We start from the raw sequence: 18,413 nt of genomic DNA on the forward strand, positions 1-18,413 counted from the left end.
AGTTTCTGATATTTTCTCATACAATACATGTTTTGTCCTTTCTTGAAAATTTAGTTTTTTTTTACTTTTCGCCCCATGCTGGGGCGAAATGTTGAATTCTATTTCTAGCCTACTAAAACTATTTTCTGATAGGTGTTAAGTAGTAGATAAGTTAAAGTATTCATAAACAAGTTATTTAGTTAATAAAAGATCTGTGTTTATTGCACAAAAGCTTTAGAACAGTTATAAAGTTAAAAAAAAAATTTTTCAAAAAAAAAAAATTTTGGTTTATTTTACGTGAACGGTCTTGTTTTTTGACAGAGTACTTCCCTAATGTCAAATAAGTCATTTTTAAACAAATAAGCCCAAAAAATCAAAAACAAAAGAAATTTAACAACATGTAAAAATACATTTACCTTTTCGCCCCACCATCTTATTTTGAACTGAAATCAAAAATTTTCTTTTTCTGTTTAAGCAACATAAACTTTTGTATAATAAAAAACTGGGTACTTGTTTAAGATTTATTAAAAAAATATTAAACCATGTAAAGTATTCCTGAAATTATATTAATTTTTTAATAAAACAAGGCAAACTCAAGGACGAGATCAAGCATTTTTTAAATGATTCTAGAAAGTTATTTAAATTTCTTTACAAGAAAAAGAATAGTTATTTTCGTATCAAGGGCGCAAAATAGGTGATTGCGACGATGGCGAAAGGAAGGGACCGAGGGGACACAATTTCGCTCCCTCGGCTTCGCCTCGGGCGCGAAATTGTGTCCCCTCGGTCCCTTCCTTTCGCCATCGTCGTAATCACCTTTGCGCCCATGATGCTAACATAATTTTTTGTCCTAACTGCACGGAAAGTATGTCATTGAGGGCACGAACGATTAAACGCTCATATTAGTTAAAAATTAAACTCTCTATAAATGTTAACTCTTTGAAGTCTATAATGATACAAGTTTTAATATAGAAATAAGAAAACAATGTATTCTGGAAATATAGTAATTGCCAATTTTTATAACCTAAATGTGAACAAAACCAAATGTGTCTTAATTTTTTTTAGAGAAAATCGAAAAAAAATTGCACATTTTTCTAGAAAAAATAAAACAAGTTGAAAATGTTTGCATTTTTATAGTCAACATAAAAAGAAACTCGAAAATATCACATTTTAATGCCCGCTTCCCCTACCCCTGGGTTGTAATGAGTCACTTTGCGCCCGCTCTAAGTGCTCGAAATGACATACTTTCCGTGCAGGTAGGACAAAAAAATTATTTTATATAATTAAAAAGTAGTATTTTACACAATTTTTAAAAACTTACCTCCTTATCCTTATTTTTAATCACAAAAATTTTTTTCGTCTTATTTTTTTTAATTTTGAAAAGAGAAAAAACATGTTCTTCACTTTGGACTTTTATTTTTCTGTATTATATACTGCAAAAATGTGTTAATAAACTGTAACTACACTGTAAAAAAAGGGAGTTAAATTTTAACTCCCCAGGGGATTCTATAAAAGTCGCACCCATTGGGGAGTTAATGCCAGGGGAGTTAAATAAAGAGAGTTAAAACTTTACACCCAAATTCTAACTCCCCAAGGAAGAAATAACTCGCGCGGGTTTTGAATGAAGGGAGTTAGAAATTAACTTTCTTTTGGAGTTGATTTTTAACTCGAAAAATTTCACTCCCAACTCCCGAGTCCGTTAACTCCCTTAATTTTTTACAGTGTATATATATACTTACTTCAAGTATAAAATAGACTACCAATGCTAAAAAATAAAAAACTGGTAGTCTAAAATAGACTACCAGTAACGCTCCTGTATATAATTTGCTTGAATCTCACTCGCACTCATGCTTACTACTAATTCATAGTTTCTCTCTCTCTCTCTCCTCTCTCTATCTCTGCTCACTGGTCACTCAATAGACTGCCTACTGGTTGAAAGAAACCCTTCAAACAATAGACCAGGTACTCGAGCAGACCTTTCGTTTCTCTTTAAATTATATATATATATATATATATTTCAAATATCTTACTGTCTCCTTCTTTCTAGATACTAAATACCATTATCGGTCTCTGTTTATAACGCAGAAAATCTAACGCTATTGCTTTCTTCCTCTTTCGAAAGTAAATAACATTAGAATGTCTCTCTTTACCTAATTTGCATATCTACTGATTTCATATAAGGATTGTCAAATAATTATCTGTTTATTAATTTGAATATTACAGAACACATTTGAATCCTAAATAATGTTTGAAAAACCATAGAAGCACCTAAACAATGTAAATATATAAAAGTTGAAATTTCACCGGACTCTCCCCTTAAATATGGAATCAGTCGTTATTTAAATCTATCAAAAAACAGTTAAACATGCTTGCCTTTCTAGTTGATCAATTAAATTTGTCGAAATCAAAATTTGAAGCGCCCTGATGTAAATTCCATATCAAATTAAAAATAACGTTTTTTTTCTTCCTTTTCTGATACTCTGGGCTTTTCTCTTTTTAGTAAGTTTTGATAAATTTTTCGTACACACTTGACTTTTTGAAGTTAATTTAAAATAATAAAGAAAATTCTAATTAAAAATACTTAATTATTGCTATAATGTTGTATGAAATTATGCTTGCTAAATTTTTCATTTTATATGTATTATATGATAGAAGGATATATATGTATATGAGGCATTCCATGTCAAGTGATCCAGGTGTCTTACGGTGTAATGCTTATTTCGATAATTTTTTACTCTTAAACTATTAAACATAAAAATTTGTCAAGGTACATTTTGGAAAGGTTTTTTCATGCTCTTTCGATTGAAAATAAGCATTAAAAAAAAAAAATTTTTTTTGACCCAAAAAAATCAAAATTAAAAATAAATTTTAATTTTTTGGAAAAAAGGTCCCATTTTTTTTTTTTTTAAAACGAAAGCTGAGGTTTTTTCCTAAAAGGACATATAAATGAAAAAGTGGGACAAGAATGTTTAAACATTGAAAAACAGAGGTTTCTACTCTCTAAACCCGGTTTTTAGCTCTGTTAACGAGAAAATTCATTTTTTCAATGTTTAAACATTCTTGTCCCACTTTTTCATTTATATGTCCTTTTAGGAAAAAACCTCAGCTTTCGTTTAAAAAAAAAAAAATGTACCTTGACAAATTTTTATGTTTAATAGTTTAAGAGTAAAAAATTATCGAAATAAGCATTGTACTGAAAAACCCAAAAATTTAACCCCCTCCCCCTCGGAAAATATTGGACTAGGTAAAAAAATATTTTCACGAAAAATTACTATCTATTAGTACTACAAAAGCCTCAAGTTTTGCTACGATTGGAGAAAAATTTTTCTCCACCTGGATCACTTGACATGGAATGCCTCATATATACAAATTTGAGTGCAGCACTATTGTTAAAATAATAAAAAAATGAAATATATGTAATTGTTCCTTGAAGGGCTATGTAGCCCTAGGAACTTGTATTAAATAAATAAAATAAATAAATAAAATAAATTTGAAGTATTTTCAAATTTTGCAAAAAAATTCTAAAATCTTAAAATTTTCGTAACTTCATCAATTTGTATTCAAATTTTATAAATAAAAACTCATTTTACGCAGAATGAAGTATACTTTTAAGAAATTATGAAGGAAAAAGTTTAAATTGGAATACTATTCTAAAAACCTCGTTAGAGTTGAAAAAATTGAGTAAAGATCGAAAAATCGCAAATTTGTTTAACTGTGGTCTTGTGAATTTCTATGTTGACTAAACGAGCAATACACGGTTTAAAAGATGTACTTGTCTCCATTCAAATGAAAAAAAAAATTTAAATCGGTTGAAAATTAAGGAAATTATTAATAATTTTTTACATGAATACACAAAAAACGGTTTTTTGCCCCTAAAATTAAATTTTGGGATGGGTCCGATTTAAAGTTCCATTCTAATGTCACACAGTGTAATTGTTAGCAATTCTTCTAATTATTGCAAAATTAAAAGTAACTGGCAAGGCTCTACGTGCATTGTTTTAAAAAAAGTAAATAATAATAACCATTTGCCTATAATATCAAATTCATTGCAATGTTAGATTTGGTAGTTTAAATTTTGAAACTCCGACTCTTTATTTGTAATCAGTTACACCAAAAACCTCCAAGTAACGACTTTTAAGCAAATCCAATTAGTTGCTAAATTTGTCATTTACCATGTTAAATGCGCCATTTTGAATTTTAGTAATCTGACTTCAGATTCGTAATAAGGTACCCCAAAATCTCCCGAGTAACGAATTTCAAGCGAATTTCATTAGTTTTTAAATTTGTCATCCACCATTTTGAATTTTGAAAATCCGACTTCAGATTCGTAATCAGCGACCCTAAAAACCCCCTAAGTAAGGACTTTGAAGCGAATCCAATCAGTTTTTGAATTTGTCGTCGGCCATATTGGATCCGATAGTTTGAATTTTAAAATTCCGACTTCAGATTCGTAATCAGCGACCCCAAAAACCTCCGAGTAACAAACAAGTTTCAAGTGATTTACTTGATGAAAAAGTCATACGCACTTTAGGCTCAGTTTATAATATTTCAGCTTAACACAGAAGGGGTGATTAATTGGACTTAAATGAAAGTTTTTATTCTTACTGATTAAAAATGTGGAATTTTTTGTAATTACTAAATTTCTTCGGAGAAACATGGTTAGCTGAAGAAGCTACAATATTTTACTAGTTCTAGAAAAGAGTTTCGAAAAATTTGAAATATGTACTAAGTAAAAGCTTGATCTTAGGATATCCTGAGGATGTCTATGTCCGTTCAAAGGACGTTCTGAAGATATCTTATGTCATAGAGTCATCCTAAGGTCTAATGCCACTTTTGCAAGTGGTCTCTCAATTTTGACCACCCAGTAAAGAAAGCAGAATTGGTTGTGAGCAAAAAGAATTGGTTGTGAGTTTCCCCCAATACGTTTTCGCGTGAAAACCGTACTAAGGGATAAAGTTAATTCTGTTCTCTTAAATCTTTCGATTTTACGTTTATTGACTCGACTCGACTGCATATAGTCGTGCACAGAAATGCCTTTCCCGTCCGAACGTGTCGCATTCGTATGTTCCCATGGAAATTTATGTGTGCGACACGTTCGGACGGGGAAGGTATTTCTTAGTAGGGCGCTGCACTGTTGATCTATTACAATTCCTATTCCTAAAATTATTACTTTTCCTAAAATGGTTTTAGATCGTTTCATATCCTCCACATACCGTCTTAAAAATGTTTTATGTTCTAAAAACGTTTTTAAAACATTAGACGTTTTTAAACCGTTATGAAGCGGAAATAAAACGTTTTAATGAATTGTAGGAACGATTTAAGGGAATCATGTCGGAAGTCTATCGAGGAATTGACAATATGGGAGCAGAAAATAGAGTTTATAGAGATATTAAAACATTATTATACCAAGAAGAATATCTAACAGATTTTCAAGTTATAATGTGGTGAGATTATTAAGTCAATTAAAATAACAGTCTTATCGTTGAGAAAGTAATAACTCAAAAACCTTTGTTACGCGTGATTTTTAAAATTAAAAAAATATTGCTTTACCATAAGACAACAAAAACTGATAACTATTTCTATAACGACAAAAATATTAATTTTCTTCGTGAAACGATTCTACGGAAACCGCTCTACGAAAATTCCGTACGGAATACCGTAAAGAATTTCCGTACGGAAGTTCTGCAAATATTCCACATTGTATATTTCTGTAGTTTTCGACAAATTTTAAAAAACTGGTAAACTAAACAACTCCAATTGGAGTTGGTAACAATTTTTTATCAGGTAAGAATTTTTTCAGTGTAAAAGTAATTAAAAAATTTTAAAAATTTAATAAGGAAATAATATTAAAAAGTGGATTTACTAAAATATAATAAAATCATTTATGGAAATCGAGAAAAAAAGTTTAATTTTGAGTTAGGCAAAAACGTTAGGACAGGTGGATTTTTACTTTTTCGATTTTTCAATTAAGAAAAATTAAAAATTTCTGGGAATTTTGGGCAATAAGTGTAGTCAGTTTTTAATAATTATAAGGTAGATTTCTTCGATGGGTGACATAATTAAGTTAAGTTAATTTAAATTAAAACTTGTTTTACATTGTGAACAAATTGAGGCCTTGGATCCAATAACTCGCCCGACGCTCGGAGGAACGCGCAACTGCCAGTCAGTGAGCAGTGAGCGCCTCTGGGCCACTTACTGCTACCCGACTGGTATTAGCGCGTGCCTTCGAGCGTCGGGCGAGTTATTGGATCCAAGGCCTCAATTGTTTTTAGTCAAAATATATTTTTGTATCTTTCAGATACATATGAATATACTCATTAGATTGAATAATGATTTTGGACATAAACAAATTTTTTTCTAAGAAATGAGAAGGAAAACTAGTAATGTGAAAATTTATTTGATATTATCATTAAAATTCGAAATTCAAAAATGTTTTTCCTCAGGATTCTTAAAAATTAATTTTCTAGTGTTTTTAAAAACTTCGCTGGACTTCGTCAAAATATGTAGACTATAGACTTTTTTAGACAGTAATAAATTATTAATAATCGGAAAATCATTGGACCCTAGACTGCCACAATATTTTTCCACACGGGAGTTTGCAAATAATATTTTCATTGAAACATTGCTTTGCATTACTTCTTAACATTATTAGAAAGCAATTTTCCGAAACTATATTTGCTTAAATATATTACGTCATAATACAAATTTGATTGAAAACAAAAATTAGAAATTGAATTGGAAACTCTGTAGAAAACATTAGGAATCTTCTGAATAATTATCTTTACAGCCTATTAAGAACACATTACAACCTTGTAAATTCCTCATTGCTACAAAAACATATTAGAAAAATAGTATAATACCTAGTTCATCTTCCATTTTGTTCCTAGAAGGTTTATAAGTGTTTTATAATATTTTTAAAGAGGCTTTTTATCAGATAGAGCAGTCTCCCATGTTTATTAAACTTAACCTGGGAACATTCAAATAATTTGCATCTAACAGAGAAAGATTCTCATTGGCGAGTAGATAATTTGAATTTAGTATTTGTAGAACATTTGAACCACGTAATTGAATAATTATGTATTATTAAAAAAATGTTTCCAATTATTAAATAAATGTATGTTAAGTTCAACGTTGTATAATTTAACTGTGCCAGGTTTAATAAAATTTATTTTCTATTATTAAATATAAGTGTTCAGTTTTACTGTCCACTATTTAATTTAGTAGAATTTAAAGAAAATAATTAAATGAAATGTGTTTTTAAATATTATTTATGTTTAGTATTAAATAAAAATTATTATTATTAAACTCATGTAAAGAAATAAACAGAAATTGAAAAATTATTTATGTAATTAAGAAAAGCATTAATTATTTTAGAGGGAAAAATAACAAAGAAGTAAAATTACATGTAGTTACAATTTTTAAAGAAATCTGACATCGAAAAACAGAACCAACGCAGTCGACCGCGAAGCTATCGACGGATGCGCTAGGGTATTTAAAAAATTAAAGTAAACTTCTATTATACTTATGTATTTTATAAGTGTACTTTTGTAAAAGTAACGTAAGTGTGCAGAAAGACTGCAAGTCATTGTCAGTTTATATTATTTGAAAATAATGAAAATTGCTTTTCTGTATGTATTGTTCTTCTGTTTATTATATCAATATTGCCATAGTAATCAGAGTGAAGTCATAATAATAGCACTTGGTTTATGGAGAGAAATAGATGACTGATATTTCTATTTAATTTATGTTTTATGATAACCTTTTATTACTAAATTTCAATCTGAATAAACAAATAATGGAATCTCTTGTCAAATACGATAACCCAGTTTTAATTTCAACAAAAGCAGAAAAGGTAACATAAAAATATACTTCTTGATTTTGGTTTCAAATACTATTTAAACAACTACAATAGTTTATATATATTTTTTAATTTTTATACTTCGTTCAGTAGACATAAGCTTTATGGTTTTGTTCATACATATTTTTTATAAAATCCAGACGTTATTGTTTTTCATTTTATCTTAAGAAATCGTGTTATGAAGTACAGAAATTTGTTTATTTTACTCAAAGTAAGGTTAGCAACTGTATTACTCCCTTACGTAAATTTTAAAATAAATCCTTTGTTTCTATTATCAAAAATGTTTTTAAATAATTTATATATTTAATTAATTATATTGTAATTAATAATTATTATTTATAATGCATAATAATCGTATTTGAAAAAATTATCCTTTATTTAGGTAAATATTTTTAACCACATCTAACAGCTTCCTGCATAACCTTTGAGTTTTTATTACAAGCACCGATTTAAATTTTGTTGTTACAGCAAAGTAATTAAATTTATTATTTAATAATTATCAAATAATTTCTTTTAAATTTAATGTACTAATAACAATATGTAGAATAATGTTTCGATGATAAATTTTCAATTTCAATTATGTATAATTAGTTTTTGTAGTAGTTTTTAAACTTAGAGGCTATTTATTAATTACGTGAGGGTCTCGAGGGGAGGATTGGAAATCTCTACATGACCTAACATCGGGAGGAGGGGGGCAAAGCCATTCTTACGTAATATTTTACTAAAAGTCGAAATTCGCCCGGATTTAAAAAACTTCATGTTGTTTGATTTATTTGTAAATATTGAAAAAGACATTTATTCATAAAAATAGTACTCTTTTGTAATATAATATTTGCAATCATCACTTATAAAAATAAATTAATTTAAAACATTATCCACTTGAGCCCTTAAAAAAATTTACATTTGTTATAAACAATTTAAAGACTAAAAACTTTATTATTTAAGAGTTGTTACATTTTTTAATTTAAAAGTTATATTTATGAAAGAAACAAATATTTTATGATACCTGGAATTAAGATAATGAAAAAAATTATTTGTTAATTAATTTAATAATTAATTAAGCACTTTTAATAAACAAATAAATATGTAATAGAATTGATTATCTTACAGGATTAAAATTAACAAACAACTGGATTCATAGGCATATTGAAAGAAAGGATATACTTGTTTTTTTATTATAAACAAATTATGCTGGTTAAGGATATTTCATCAAAGGCATAAATAAATGGATTTTAAGTTAAATTAATAATTGGATTCGTAGACAAAAAATATACCCGTTTCTTGATTTCAATTGGTTAACGATAATTATTTAAACAAAATAATAAACATTTAACTATGTTTAAAAACTGTTGACTCCAATCAATTCTGTGTAAAAAAATAAGGAATTTTTGTATGGGTCATTTTTTTGTCTAAGTCGTATATTTTCATAAAATTATTATGAACAAATTATGGTGGATGAAGTTTATTTCATCCCATGCAAAAGCAATTAAAAATTAAATATAAAAAACAGGTATATCATTTTAACAAATTTGCCTATGGATCCAATTGTTAATTTTACTTCAAATTAATTTTTTATCCTTGGGATGAAACACCATTTACTCAGCATAATTTGTTGAAAACAATTTTATGAACAAAATACGACTTGCACAAAAAAGTTACCCATTTAAAAATTTCTTAATTTTTTGTACAGAATCGATTGGCATCAACAGTTTCTAAAAATTAAAACTTGTTATAAATTTGTTTCAACAATTATTGTTAAAAAATTGAAAATTAAAATAAAAAAACATATTTTTTTAATTTGCCTATGAATCCAACTGTTAAATAATTTTTTAATGCAATGACTGGTTTCTTCATGGGACTTAATGAATTGGTTAAATATTGAAATTAACATTTTTTAGCATTTTTTAATTAAGATTGTTTAAATAATCGATTATTGAATTGTTATATTTTTATTCTACTACGTACTTTTAAATGTAAGTTGGTTATATTAAAATGATTTTGTGTAAGAAATGATTACTTTGTTGTACAAATTAACAATATGAGGAATTTGTTAATTAAAATCGTTTGAGTTAACTACATAAAAAATAAATAAGTAATTACCTGTTAGATTACTTTCGTAATCTGGGTCGTCGCACAAATAAATAATACATTTCAATTATAAAGAAAACTATTTTATTCAAGTTATAATTATTTAAGTTACACAGTCTTTTTTTTAAACTCTTAATTTTAGGAACACGATTTTAAATCACAGTGCACGTTGCGAGATAATACAGAGAATGGTAACGACGCGTTGTTCGTAAAAGTACCAGAGCAGCCTAGTGGCGCTAAACGTAACTAACAATATAAAGGCGGGCGTATTTGAAATCTGTCACTCCCTCCCGTTCGTCCTTATATTTTAAACTAAATTTCAATCTTATTAACAATAATAGATAAAATAAACTTTTCCTTTTGATATAGTGATTTTGTTCCTTGGGTGCCTCATCATAATTTAATTAGTATCTGAAAATAAACATAAGCATTAGACATTTGAATTCATGATTTTATTAACTAAGTTCTTGTGTAGATCAAAGGACAAACGTTTTGTAAACTCATCAACTAATTGTTCTTTAGACCTTATCCATTTTATAGTAACAAGTTTTCTCTTAACTCATTCCTTAACATGATGTTCCTTGACTTCAGTCATGTGTCTTAATTTATTCCCACCGCTTGTTTCAACACTGACACTCGCCTCCTTATTGTCACACCATAAAGTCATAGGAAGCAGAGGTTCAGTTAAAATTAATTTTAATGAATTATACATTGCTATTAATTCTTGACTAGCTTCACTCATTGAAACGTATTCTGCTTGACAGGTCGACAACGAAACATAATTTTGTTTGTGAGTTCGCCATGTAATTGTGTCTCCAAATAATTTAATTAAATAACCACTTGTGGTTAAAGAGTTTTTACAACCTGCGAAGCTTGCATCAGAATACGCTTCTAATCCCTCACCCTCACCTTTGTATTTTAAACTCAACCCTTTTGTACCATTTAAATAGCTGAATATTCTCTTCACCATTTTCCAGTCATTTTCTGTAGGATTCACTTGGTGTCTACTTAATACATTAACTGCATAAGTGATGTCTGGTCTCGTCGCACCTGCCAGATATAATAAGCTTCCTACGGCTTGTCTATATGGATAATTTTGTTTTGTTTCTGTATTTAGTAATGACTCATCATTGTCTTCTTCTTCTCTCATCTTTCTTTCTCTATTATTTACTTGAAGAGTATTCATAGGTGTTCTTTGAGGGTGTAATTCATTAAAACCAAATTTCTTTAACATTTTAGTTATGAGTTTTTCTTGATGTAATTCGATAATTTTATTCTTTTTGTCTCGATTAATTTGAATGCTGAGAAATTTTTTAGGTTCACCTAAACTGACTAATTCGAATTCTTTACTTAATTTGCTTTTAACTTCTTCCAATTTTTTGTCATCATTACTCGACATTATTATGTCATCTACATAAACAACAAGAATTAATAATTTTTCTTTTTCTTTCCATAAAAATAAACATGGTTATATGTCTGAATTTTCTAATCCTACGCTTAATGCTGCTTTAGTGAATTTGTCATTCCACCTTTTTGAACTTATACGTAATCTATAAATTGCTCGTTCTAATTTGCACACCTTTTCTTTTCGTTCCTCTTTGCTGTGTTCTGTTAGTTCCTCGTGGTATTTCCATATATATCTCTTCTTCAACCTCACCATTCAAGAAGGCGGTTTTCACGTCAAATTGACATGCCTTTAGATTATATTTATTGATTTATTGATTATTGCTAATACGGCTCGAACTAACGGTAATCTTGATACTGGTGCGTAAGTATCACTTAATTTATACTTGTTTTTGTCTTTAAAGCCTCTTATAACTAATCTCGCCTTAAATTTATCGCATCCATTAATATCGATTTTTCTTTCAAATAACCATTTTGAATCAATTACTGTAATCTTTTTACCGTCTCTAGTTTTGCTTGGTTTTGTTATTATTTTCCAGACTTTCATATTTTTTAATGACATTAATTCCTCATCAATAGCTTTTTGCCAATTGTTTTTGTCTGGTAAATTCATCGCTTCTTCAAAATTTATTGGGTCTGAATTAATTATCGCTAAAAGGGTATTGCACGTTTCTTCATTTAATTCGATTTCATTTTCTTTAATTATGGGTGAAGACTCCTTTTCGATAATGTTAATATTCGTGTTTACTTTTATTTGTTCATTGATTTGTGGTTTATTTTTTGTTGGTCTTCTTCTTTTACGTTTAATCTCTCTCTCCGTTTTTGTTAATTCTCGTCTTTCATTTTGTTTATTATCAAATTTATTAAACCAATTACTTTTGTCTATTTCATTTTCAATTTAGGGAATATTGTTAATATCTTTTTTTTATATTTATCACCATATACTAACTTTTCATTGAATCTCACGTGTCGACTATCATAAAATTTCCCATCTTCTGGTTTTAGCAATTGATAACCTGTCGGTGTATACCCAACTAATACTACTCGTCTACCCTCTGCTGGAAACTTTGGTCCTACTCGTCTTTGAACTTTGATATATGCAACACACTCGAATCTTTTAATTTGACTTATATCAAAATTGTGATTAGGATTGAATTTTTCTAGAGGAATTATCATGTTATTTAATTTATGTGGGGAACGATTATACGCATAAATGGCAGCAGATAAGGCTAAATCCCATAGATTTTCCGGTAATCTTGAATCATACATATAACAACGCACCTTCTTTTGTATGGTCTGATTGAATCTTTCTTATACACCGTTAGGTTCTGGTGTATCAGGACATGCTATTTGTAATTCCGCACCTAATTCACGTAGAATTTCTAAGGTATATCCTCCTGTATACTCTGTGCCTTGGTCAGTTCTTAAATAACACACCTTTGCATCTCGCCTTTATAAATTTCGCGCGCTTCTTACAAAATATTTTAAACATTGACCTGTTTCACTCTTCGTTTTTATGGGATATGTAATTGTTAATCGCAAAAATAAATAAATAAATAAATAAATAAATAAATACCGATATAAATCGATATCCTTTTGGAAATGTTGCCGGTGAGATAGGACCCATTATGTCTGAATGAATGATTTGAAGAGGAGCAGTTGCTCGATTTTGCGTTGATAAAAATGGTAATTTGTTCATTTTTGCAATTAAACACACCTCACATTTTGTTATTTTCTTATCAAAAACTACTGAATTTAATTCTTTATTTTCTGGGAATTTCTTTTGTAATGATTTTAAGTATTCAATTGACGCATGGCCAAATCGACTGTGCCATATAAGTGCTTTATTATTTTATTCATTTTTATTATTTAATAAAAGACTCTCCTCTTCAGGTAATTCAATGATAGATAATTCGTCAATATCGTGAAGTTTTCTATCCCAAATGGTAACATCAAAATTTGACTGTTCATATGGAGCTTTGTTAGTTTTATTTTCCTCGTCTTTAGTTACAGAATTGTTTAAATTTTCTTCAGGTGATTTTTCAATTATTTCTTCGTTTGTTTCTCTGTTTAAAATAATAAGATTATTATTTTTAATTGATTCTACTAGTTTTTTTTATTTACTACACTTCTTGTCAAATACCTATGAATTTTATCCTCCCCTTTAGCTAAATTTACAAAAATATCTTTACTTATAATTTTATCAAAATTCTCATCATTATTTGAAATACCTTTTATTTTTAATTCTATTTCCCAAAATGGTCTTTTATAAACGCCTGTTAATAATTTTTCATTTGAAATGGGATCTATTATGTCTACTTTCTCGTCATCTAAATATATTCCTAAACCCATTTCGGCAAATTTTCGCAATGAAAGTAAATTTTCTTTTAATGCTTCAGCAAACAGAACTTTGCCGATTTTAAGTGTCTCGCCATTATTTAATTTTATTTCGATTTTACCCACTCCCTCCATTTTTAAATCCGCAGATTTATTTTTGTTTGCACATTTAATTACACCAGTTTCTAATTTATTAAAAGTTTTGAATATTATTTTAGAATTAGTTAAATGGTCTGTCGCTTCCGAATCTGCTAAACATTTGATTTTGATATTTTCATTAACCTTCTCGTCTTGTGTATTAATATAAAATGTTCTATTATTTTCAAAAGAATTTTGTTGCTTACCCCTTTTATTTTTATCCTGTTGTTTCGTTTGTTTGTTTTGTTTAGAATTTTTACCGTTATTCCGTTGATAAATTTTATTTTGATCTATTTAGAAATTATTTTTAAACCCACCTCTATTTCCATTACTCCTTCCCCTTTTACCATAATTAGGATAAGCTAATTGTGACTTTCTTTTAAAACCTCGCGCCTGATTAAATGAATTTATATTTTAATTTTTGTACCTTGGATCTCCTCTTCCATAGCCTCTTCCTCTGTATGAATGTTCAGGTTGATTGTTCGTTGTTGGACAATTATTGGCAATATGATTTCCGAATTTGTTACATCGGTAACACATCTTTCCCTTTCCTTTCTTGGGACAGTACGCACCTATATGACCGTAGTCCTGACATTCGTAGCATCTCTTGTTGACCTCGCCTGTTACCATATTTACTGCTCGTATTTCTTTTTCCTCTTCTTTTTCACACCGTGTCGCCTCATCCTGCATAAGTAAAAGTTTTAATTCTTCATAAGTGATACCTTTGTTTTTAGTGTTTCGAGAGACAAATTCTATTGTTTGTACAGAAGGTACTGACACCATTATGGCATTAAAGAACGCATCTCTTTTCTCATCTTCAGAGAAAGGAACCGAATTTTGAGAGTTTTTATAATTTCTGATCGTGTCTTCGAATTTTTCTATCTCCCGCCGTGGTTTTTTCAAAAATATATTTCATGTTATACAATTGTTTACGCACTGTATGAAAATTTAAGTTAGTTTCACATCTTCTAATTTCTGATAATTTTTTTAAGTATTTCTTTTGGATCTTGAAAATTTAAAACTTTCGCGTGATAATTACTGTCAAGGTGGTTAATTAGTATGTCCCTAACTTTGATTTTTTGTTCATTGAGTATTTTCTCATCTATCTCGCCTAGAAATAAATTTCTCATCTTTGACGTGTAATAAATCACAAGATCTTAATTCTGATGTGAAATAATAATAATAATAATAATAATATGCATGAAAAAAAATTTTCGTTAAAAAATATTAAAAACTGTAAGAGAATATCGATTTTTAATATTCAAATCTTTAAATTTTACCAAAATTTCGAAAGCCGTAAATCTTTAATTTTTTTCCAAATTGTGTATATTTACGTAATTTGATGCTATTATTAAAAAAACATTGTTAAAATTTATATTTAGCTCATTTACGTAGTAAATTCCATAAAAATCATAGTCCAAAGCTTTTATGATATACTTTATATATACCGAAATAAATGCAAAAAGCCATGATTTTTATAGTTTTTACCATGAAAATGAGGTAAATGTCAATTTTAACGATGTTTTTTCGACTCAGAGCATCAAATTGTAAAAAAATAAAGGTTTAGGACTTCCGAAATTTCGGCAAAATTTAAAGATTTGAATATTAAATATCGATCTTCTCTTAAAGTTTTTAATATTTTTTCACGAAGTTTTTTTTCCATGCATATTTTACCATTCTAAACAACTTCTCGCATGGATTTGCAATAATATGCAATAGGTCAGAAGAAAAAAATTCTAACCTCTTCAAAAATTAAAATTAAATATTTTTGACCATCTTATATGTTTTCAGGTTAAAAATGATGCAAGAAAAAAAATATTACCTCGTTTAATAATTTTATTTCAAAGGCGTCAAAATTAAGGTAGGGTCTCCCCTTAAAAGTTATCCCCCCTTTATTTATTATCTCAAATTTTACTACTTCGTTGAGTTTATTTTCATTAGTGTTATTTTTATCACTAGAATCTTTAAAGTTTAAATTTTTACAATTTGTTGAGCAGATTTGATAGAAACAGAGCAGAAATTGTAAACAATTTCGACTATTTTGTCAAATTTGTTTTCTTGACTGTCTAATCTCGACATGACTGAAAGATTATTTTTATTAGTTTGAGGCATATGGGGAAGGGATTCAAGTTTCTTTGGAATTTTATATTTTTCTGTATTATTTTGTTTTATCTATTTTAATTTTTATTATTTTAATGTTCTTTCCACTCTTTCAAACTCGACTTTAAATTTATTCTTTTGAACATTTTTGCAAACACGTGCAGGTGATTTTGAAAATTATATTCAATGTGTATTATATTTTTACTCACCAGGCCTGGCTTCTTCCTTCAAATTTTCTTTTCCACTTTGTGACATTTTCTCGCCTTTTTCTCTTCTTTTAATTAATTTTTTCGCGTGGTGGAAACGTGGACGATGTTTTCTCGATTCACTGGGCTTCCATAACCTGTTGGATTACTTTCGTAATTTAGGTCGTCGCACAAATGAATAATACACTTCAATTATAAAGAAAAGTATTTTATTCAAGTTATAATTATTTAAGTTGCACAGTCTTTTTTTTAAACTCTTAATTTTAGGAACACGTTTTTGAATAACAGCGCACGTTGCGAGATAATACAGAGAATGGTAACGACGCGTCGCTCGTAAAAAATTTTTAATTTATCTGCTGGATAGAATAATGTTTAATATTTTATTAAGTTTACATTGATATTTATTTATGTTTTCAATTTTTACATTTCAATTATTACATCTATTTAATAAACAAGTTTAGTTCGATAAAAATGTCCATAAAAATGTTCTAATATCAATAATCGTGAGTTTATAGCCAATTTTTTTAGTTTTGTGTCAAAGTATAATCTAAAAAAACATACAGAACATCATTAGATTTGATTATGAAGGTATTTTTTAAAGATTTTTGTAAAAAATGATGTATCAATTTTTGCGAATTTCAGCCTTTTAAAAGAATTTTTCTGAAACTTCGTAAAAAGGTGTATTTTTCCTCGAAAATTATGAGAAAATATCGCGAACCAGATTCAAAATTGACTAAAAAGTAATTTTTCTCAAGAAATAAAGTTTTGAAAGTGGCAGTCAAATTGATTTGCTTTCCAAAAGAAATAGAAAGTCGAATTTATGTTTGAAAAAGTAATAATTGTATTAAGAATTTCATACAATGTTAGAATTAGGTGCACATAATTTATTTACAAATAATAAATATAAGTTTTATGTGCGAATAAAAAACGAAATAAATGTGCACTAAAAATACAATATTATTACTTAACAAAATATACTTTCTTACCTATGTAAGTTTTTATATTAATACTAAATACCTACTAATTAATAATAATAAAATAAAAATCAAGCTTTAAATTCAATATAAATATCTTGATAAGAAGGTAGCATATGTTCCCTTTTATGTAACAAAAATTTTAGTTAATAAAAATATATATTATTAGAAAGAACATTGGAAAAAAACACTTGGTTTGACCAGTAGAGGAGACTGGGGTAAACCCGCTCACTTTTTTCAGATCGTTTAAAATCTAGGAAATTATTCTCTAACTCCAAGTTAATTTATATCATTTGAAAGCTTATGATTTCTACTAAAAAATAAAAAACAGTTTTTGATTTATCTTTTTTAGTTTTACTTAATGAAATTTTTTAACACACATATATCAAATTTCGAAACTACAATTTTCCAGGGTAAATCCGCTCACTTTATCTTTTCAAGACGAAACAGTTTTATTTTTTAAATATTAAAATTCGTCTTATTCCCGTCTTAAGTATGCTTTATTATTAATAAACTATGACTTTATGCAATGATATTTTATAGAATAAATGCCCTATTTCTTCAGCAAACCCCGTGTCTAACGTATTTAAGTGTCCTCTTTCTGAATATGCTATTAAAAATAGTTTTAAAAATTGTTAAATAATGTTTATTAATGTTTATTGGCAAAAAGACACGATTTTTTAATGGTTTTTGAATAAATTTATATATAGTAATAGGGTGGTCCAAAAATACATGAGAAAAAAATAAAATCAGAATTTTAATGCTCTCACCCCCTAGGATTCTTCTATATGGAGAAAAAAATACCCCTATTTTTTTGAAAATAAAAAAATATTTAGAGGTCGCTCAAAGCGCTCAAAGTTTTCCATGTAAAATGCATGGGGAAAAAACACTTTTTCGTAGAATTGGTATAAAATGCTTGAAAATCAATATTTTTTATTTAGCAAACTCTGTTTCTCTTCAGAAGACTTTAAAGAATAGTGCTCCAAGCCAAATGTAACTAGTGACTATCAACAATCTAAGGATTACAATTTTACCAGTTGCTTAAACAAATTGTTATTTTAAATTTGAAGCTATCGCAGTAGTAATTTCAATGATGTAAATAAAATTTTTTGTACTTAACATTTTTATAATAATAAATTTATTGTTCACAATTTTTACTCGATAATTAAGTCTTACATTAAATATTACCTCACAAAAAAATAATATGTACAATTAAGAAAACGTTGCAACTCTGTAGCTCATTTTGATAAAAAGTGGAAGTTAAACAATAGTAATTTGTTTAAACAATTGGTAAAATTAATATTCTTTAATAGTGACTGGTTACATTCGGCC

The 18,413-nt window shown here is 28.0% G+C and overlaps 2 protein-coding genes across 3 annotated transcripts in view; one reads left to right on the plus strand and one right to left on the minus strand.

Moving 5' to 3' along the window:
* Positions 1-7,580: 7,580 nt before the first annotated feature.
* Positions 7,581-18,413, plus strand: part of LOC122510585 (33 kDa inner dynein arm light chain, axonemal) — a 91,836-nt gene continuing 81,003 nt past the window's right edge. For both annotated transcript variants that reach the window (XM_043625354.1, XM_043625355.1), the window contains exon 1: positions 7,581-7,828. In XM_043625354.1, coding sequence (XP_043481289.1) covers positions 7,721-7,828 — 108 coding nt within the window. In that variant the 5' untranslated portion in view covers positions 7,581-7,720. The remainder of the gene's footprint in view (positions 7,829-18,413) is intronic.
* On the minus strand, positions 11,370-14,848 carry LOC122510587. The gene is made up of 2 exons (XM_043625356.1): positions 14,229-14,848; positions 11,370-13,392 (listed from the first exon to the last, which is right to left on the minus strand). Exons 1-2 carry the CDS (start codon positions 14,582-14,584, stop codon positions 13,179-13,181), a joined length of 570 nt encoding a protein of 189 aa, XP_043481291.1. The 5' UTR covers positions 14,585-14,848; the 3' UTR covers positions 11,370-13,178.

The sequence above is a fragment of the Leptopilina heterotoma genome, unplaced genomic scaffold (genome assembly GCF_015476425.1).
Source record: "Leptopilina heterotoma isolate Lh14 unplaced genomic scaffold, ASM1547642v1 Lhet_707, whole genome shotgun sequence".
Classification (NCBI taxonomy): domain Eukaryota; kingdom Metazoa; phylum Arthropoda; class Insecta; order Hymenoptera; family Figitidae; genus Leptopilina; species Leptopilina heterotoma.